General features: G+C 50.4%; 1 protein-coding gene across 1 annotated transcript; it reads right to left on the bottom strand.

The window, feature by feature from the left end:
* Positions 1-1,242: 1,242 nt before the first annotated feature.
* Positions 1,243-4,010, bottom strand: LOC125556548 (chitin elicitor-binding protein-like). The gene is made up of 4 exons (XM_048719260.1): positions 3,213-4,010; positions 2,026-2,143; positions 1,726-1,916; positions 1,243-1,641 (listed from the first exon to the last, which is right to left on the bottom strand). Exons 1-4 carry the CDS (start codon positions 3,868-3,870, stop codon positions 1,508-1,510), a joined length of 1,101 nt encoding a protein of 366 aa, XP_048575217.1. The 5' UTR covers positions 3,871-4,010; the 3' UTR covers positions 1,243-1,507.
* Between the last annotated feature and the right edge of the window lie 2,229 nt (positions 4,011-6,239).

The following is a 6,239-nucleotide window of genomic DNA, read 5'->3' as shown; positions in this document are numbered from 1 at the left end:
TTGCAGAAATGGATGTATCTAGACGTATTTTAGTTCTAGATACATCCATATCCAAGACAAGTAATTCCGAACAAAGGGAGTATGTATTAAGTCGTATGTAAAGTTTGATCAAATTTATACACTAGTTAAACATAATATGAAAAATATACTAAATTATGATATTGATGTATCCACTTTTAGTAATGTGATAAGAAGAATATATGTATCCACTTTGTGTATCTATCTGTTGTAGTAGATTAACATTGATGTATGTGGTGAGAACTAACATGTTGAAATGAGCCGTAATATTTGCCGATTGTTTACAATTGAACTTGTATTAAACATGTGCACTAAACTTGTCTAGTGCGAGATATGCCGATGTGAACTCTGATGATCTACTAATTGTGTTTTAATTTGAAGAGTTAGGTTATTTACACGCCATGCGCGTGCACACACACATTATTTATGAAGATGGAGTAACTTTTAGAACTAGTCAATATGTACACGTGCAATGCACGTTAATTTGGAAGTATATTAATTGCATGCGGATATTAAGTAAGATATTATTTACGTGTAGTATATTAGGTATGATATTAGCTGCACATTATATTAAGTAAGATATATCTGTTGTACGTTGATATTCGATAAGATATCAGTTACTTTTTCACGTGAATGGTAGGATATTAATTACATGGCGAATTTCATGGGATAGCGTTGAGTCAAAACGTGTTTATAACCCATGGCGGTGATGGATAATTAGAGCGTTAAACATGTTTGGTGCTCAACATTGGAGCAATTTGAACCGTTAGATAACATGATTTGACGGTGGTGGAAATGCTTTGGATCTGTCTATTTGAGTCTTTTTATATTGGTACACATATAGATAGATAGATGGGCAATAATTGCTCATTTTGGAGGGCTATATTTTTGTCAACTTTATGTAACTCTTCAGTCATGTTTTCGATGCCTATTTCTTTTAACGCGTGTTTCCTGTAGGAGTCAGCAACTATCGGCGGGATTATGTAAAACAACGAAAATGTTAAAAGTCTGACGTAAAAATTTTAACCACAGCAAATCGAACATCTTTTATGGCAAATCAAGTTGTCACAAGGATGAAAATTCCCTCTTGACAAGCACAACAAATCGTTGCAAAAAACTGAACATAACAAGGATCTGCCATGCTTGCTAAAAAGAATTGCCATCCTAAAAAAACGTTTGATTTGTCATGGCTAAGAGCCTGAAATTCGGTTTGTAGCGAAATCCTAAAACAAAGAGGGTCCCCATTTTATAGCAAGACAGTGATAACACCAGGCCAAAACCAAGAACGCTGGAAATACTGTTCGGCACTACAAATCTGCCCCGATCTGATCTACGAGCACCTTCTAACACAGAGCGAGTGTTCCCCTAACGTCTGCCTTCTAACACATCCTGCAAACCGAAGCCGCACATGCACATGCAGCGCGTCTCAAATTACTCACAAGACAGAGCTACGACCTACACGTCCAGCGACAAGAATCTGAATTGCTACTCAGTCACGGCGCAGAAACCCGAGGCACAGCAGAGCGACATGGAGCCCGACGATCAGCTCCGACCACCGCGCCGGCGACCCCAATCTGGACGCCGAGGAGTGGGCCGGCTGCGCGGCCGGCGATATCCCAGCAGCTGCCACAACCAACAAGCCGGTGTCAATGACAATGGCATTTGTACACAACAATGACAATGTACAGCCAATGGCTAAGCGCTCACCGTTGCACACGGAGCTGGTGGTGAGGTTGGCGAGGATGGTGAACGAGGTGCCGTTGGTGTAGCCGGCGTAGGAGCACGTCGTGCTCTCGCAGGCCGAGGTCGCGGACGTCGACGTGTTCCCGAGGAACAGATCTCCGCATTTCGCCGCCGGGCAGGAGGGTGTCAACCCTTGCGTCGGCTGGCAGTCCAGCCTGAATTTTTTCAGGGCATTGCCAAGTTCAGGTTTCGTCAGTTTCAGTAGCATGTACAGTATGATTTAGTAGGGACGACAAGAAGCTGACTGGCCCAGGAAGTACTCACTGCCAACTGGTGGAGCTGCAGCCGCACATGATGCAGTTGTTGGCCGTCAGGATGTAGCTCGCGTTGGGGACGCGGAGGTTGCGGTCGATGGCCGAGTTGCTAATGGCAGAAGAGCAAGCTGCACAAGTGTCACACTATGTTAAACCAGAACCCCTAAACTGAACTCTGAATGAGTATCTGTACAATTCGAACGTATATGACGTCGCTCGAAAACAACTAGTACTCCCTCCGTAAAGAAATATAACAGCATTTAGAAAGATTAACTTGCAGAAGCGTTACAATGTTCATGACAGGCTTAGCTTGATGACATCAGTTCAGTTATGTTCAGTTCAGTTAAATTCAGAAAAATAAAGAGCAGAAAGTAAACTGTAACGAGCATCTCAACTTAGAGGCATTGTCATGAGTCGGAGAACGCAAATTAACCAGGTGGCATATGTATGAACATATCGAATGACTTTGCAAATCAAAAGACAGACAGATTCTTGACTGAATTATTTTGCCCTGCTACGATCATTTAACCCGGCTAGTAGTACTACAATTCTTTTGGTCCAATTTTTTTTCTCAGAGTAAGAAGATGGATTAACCTCCTGTAATCAACCATACCATGCGAGAAATGTTAACTGTTCATAACTTCAGACTCAAGTGGCAGCATATCCAAGACTCGAATCTGAACCGAGGTATGATGATATGTGTTGCAACTTGCAAGGTAGAAAACCCCCTTTTTGCCCATCACAAGCACAACTTTTCAGGGCAAACAATCTGAAAAGCAACCTTGGGACACTGTGAAAAAGTACTACTCGTACTACAATCTACAAAGAGGATCAAGGAAAGAGATAGGACTTTCAACTTTGCGTTGGCAAAGCATCTCCATGGCATCCCTCCACTTTTACCAGCAGAAAGAACCTAGAAAGAGTTCAGAAAATGTTTGATAGATGCAGCTTCACATCAGCAACTGCCATTGCATCCTGTAATTTGTTGGATCCACCAATAATAAAGAAGTACACATATCGCACAAGCACAATGTACCATCAGTAGCAAACTATCGCAAAAGGAAGAGATATCTCTAACGGTTTATCACTGAACAACACAAAAAGAGGAGGCAAAAATGCATAGCAAAAAGGCTGAATCTTGGAGCAATGGCAAGTCAGCAACAAGAAAAGGGAGAGAGGTCTTCGTGGCGGCACTACCTCGGAGCGGTACGTCGAGGACCTGGCCGGCGAGGAGGCTCTTGGCGTCGGGCATGCGGTTGAGGGCCAGAATCGTCTCCTCCGTGGTCCCGTACTCCTCCGCAATCCCGGCGACGGAGCTCCCGGCAGGCGCGACGTACGTGAGGTGCACGACGGGCTCCCCTCCGACGGGGTCGCAGCTGCAGGGCAGCGGCACCCAGAGCTCCTGGCCGACGGCGACCCGGTTGGGGTCGGAGATGTTGTTGGCGGCGGCGATGTCGCGGTACGTGACGAGCCCCGCGAAGGCGCCGCGGGCGACGGCGTCGAGCGTGTCGCCCGCGCGGACCTTGTAGGTGGGCCGCTGGAAGGTGGCGCCGGCGCCCCCGGAGCAGAGGCAGGGCAGGCGGACGCGGACCGGGGACGGGGCCGGCGCGGTGGTGGGCGTGGAGAGCGGGAGGTCGTTGGAGGCAAGCAGCGCCCGGTGCGAGCGGAGCTGGAAGAGCGCGCGGACGGCGGCCAGGGTGGTGGCGTTGGGCGGGGAGTAGGAGACGAGGGCCTGGCAGGTGGAGGCCCGCGGCGCCGTGGCGTTGCACGCGAACCGCGCCGCCGCGGCCGGGGTGGGGGACAGCACCGCGAGGGTGAGGAGGAGAAGGGCGGGGAGGGAGCAAGCGGGCGCCATTGCCGGCGTGGCGGCGAGGGGAGCTGGCTCAGCTGGAGGCTAGGGGATAGTGGGAGAGTGGGACTGTGTGGGTGGTGGTACAGTGGAGCAGCACGGGGCGGCGTGTGTGGCTTTTGTTTGGTTTGGCTGTTTAAATGTTGGGGAGGCGCAATGGCGCGGAGGTAGAGGAGGAGGAGGAGAGCGGTGCGGTGGCGGTGGTGAGCCCGTGGCGTGGGGCAGTGCGCCTGCACGGCGGCACGCGGGGGCGAGGTGGGCGGTGGGGCTCCCCGCCCCCGGACGCCGCTGGGGTGGTCATTGCCTGGTTTGACGGGTGATCCAGGCCGTGCGATTCTGGTCGCACGGTGTAGACCTGCGCTTGTAGCAGTGGGCCCCGTGCGCGCGCGTCCACCGGCCGGAGCACTTGCCGCCTGTCACGGTGGCAGGCAGGCAGGCAGGCGAGGCGCGGCCTTTCCTCATCTCCGCGTCCATTTATTGCAGTTTTCCTGGGCCAAGTTTGTACAGCACGCTGCAGCTTGTACGTACTCCCTCCGGTCTTTTTACTCTGCATATTATTAGATTGTTCTGAAGTCAATCTCATTCAATTTTAATCAAATTTATATAAAAAATTATAAACATTTACATAACAGCACCAATATCATTAGATTCATTTTGAAATATATCTTCATATTATATTTATTAGATATTATAGATGCAAATAATTTTTAATATAAACTTGATCAAATTTAGCAAAGTTTGACTTTCGGCAAATCTAATGTATAGAGTAAAAAGGATCGGAAGGAGTACTATTTCAAACAGGATGTGTGATCGTATAAGAGTATCTCCAGTTGCGTCCCCAACAGGCCCTCAGATCATCTTTTCGGCGCCTGCGCCAAAAAAATGTCTCAGCCGCGTCTCCAGGACGACGAAAAGCGCCGGTTCGGTCCTTTTTTCCATCAACGGCCGCAGGCCGAACCCGGCGCACTGGGGGGCGATCGGGGGCTCCAGCGCAAGGGAAAAGCGCGGCTGGCCCACACCGTCAGGCAAAAAGTCAAGATTTTTTTTCCCGACCCGCCTTCCACCCCCGCGCCCTCGGCCACCACTAGCTATATCCCGGCGCCGCCCGCCGCCCTTCACCGCTAGATAGCCATTCCCCGCCGGACAAATAACAGAGGTTCGCCGCGGCAGCCCCTCCAACAACAGTTGGGCGTTTCCGGCCGCCGTATCCGGCCGCGGAGGGGCAGTTCGGCAGGTGCACGCCCACCGGGCGCAAGGTGTTCGGCGATTTGCCTGCCTCGGCGATGGACTCGGATGACGAGGAAGCGCTCGCCGTGCTGCTGGAGGAGGAAGCCGAGGCCGACGTCCAGGAAGAAGAGCATCTGATGGTGCTCGCCGCCCTCACCCAGCTGCTGACGAGCAATGAAAAGTCGCGGCGAGGTGGATCGGCGCCGGGGCGGGTGAAAGCAAAAAACCGGCATCGTCTCGAAGGCTACTGCATGCTCTACTCCGACTACTTCGCCAATGTTCCACTTCACGGCGACAAAACATTTCAGCGCCGTTATTGGATGAGCCGAAAGCTCTTCCTCAGGATTGTGAATTCCATCCGGGAGTTCGACAACTACTTCAAGTGCAAAATGGATTGCACCGGCAAACTTGGATTCACCTCGATCCAGAAGTGCACGACAACAATGAGGATGCTTGCATACGGAGCTCCCGGTGATTCACTGGACGACTATGGGCGCATGGCCGAGTCCACCAGCATGGAGTGTTTCTACAAGTTCTGTCGGGCAGTGGTGGCAGTGTTTGGACCGCAATACTTGAGAACACCCAATGCGGAAGACACTGCTCAGATCCTAGCACAGAATGCAGTAAGAGGATTTCCTGGGATGCTTGGAAGCATCGACTGCATGCATTGGAAATGGAAGAATTGTCCATTTGCTTGGCAGGGGATGTACAAAGGCGGCAAAGGCGGTTGCAGTGTGGTACTGGAGGCGGTGGCTACACAGGACCTCTGGATTTGGCACTCCTTCTTTGATATGCCAGGAACTCACAATGACATCAACGTGCTGCAGTGCTCTCCTGTCTTTGCCAAGCTTGTTGAAGGTCATTCTCCTCCGGTGAACTTCGAGATCAATGGGTGGCACTACAATAAGGGGTACTATCTAGCTGATGGCATCTATCCGAGATGGTCGACATTTGTGAAGACGATCTCAAACCTTGTGCCAGGAGGCAAGAACGCCTGGTTTGCGAAGGTTCAGGAGGCTTGTAGGAAGGATGTCGAGCGGGCATTTGGTGTGCTCCAATCTCGATTTGTTGTTGTCCGATACCCCGCTCAGACATGGTCAAAAGATTAAATGTGGGAGATTATGATTTGTTGTGTCATCTTGCATAAC

Source organism: Triticum urartu, chromosome 5 (genome assembly GCF_003073215.2).
Source record: "Triticum urartu cultivar G1812 chromosome 5, Tu2.1, whole genome shotgun sequence".
Lineage (NCBI taxonomy): Eukaryota > Viridiplantae > Streptophyta > Magnoliopsida > Poales > Poaceae > Triticum > Triticum urartu.
This window is presented reverse-complemented; position numbering and strand designations above follow the sequence as displayed.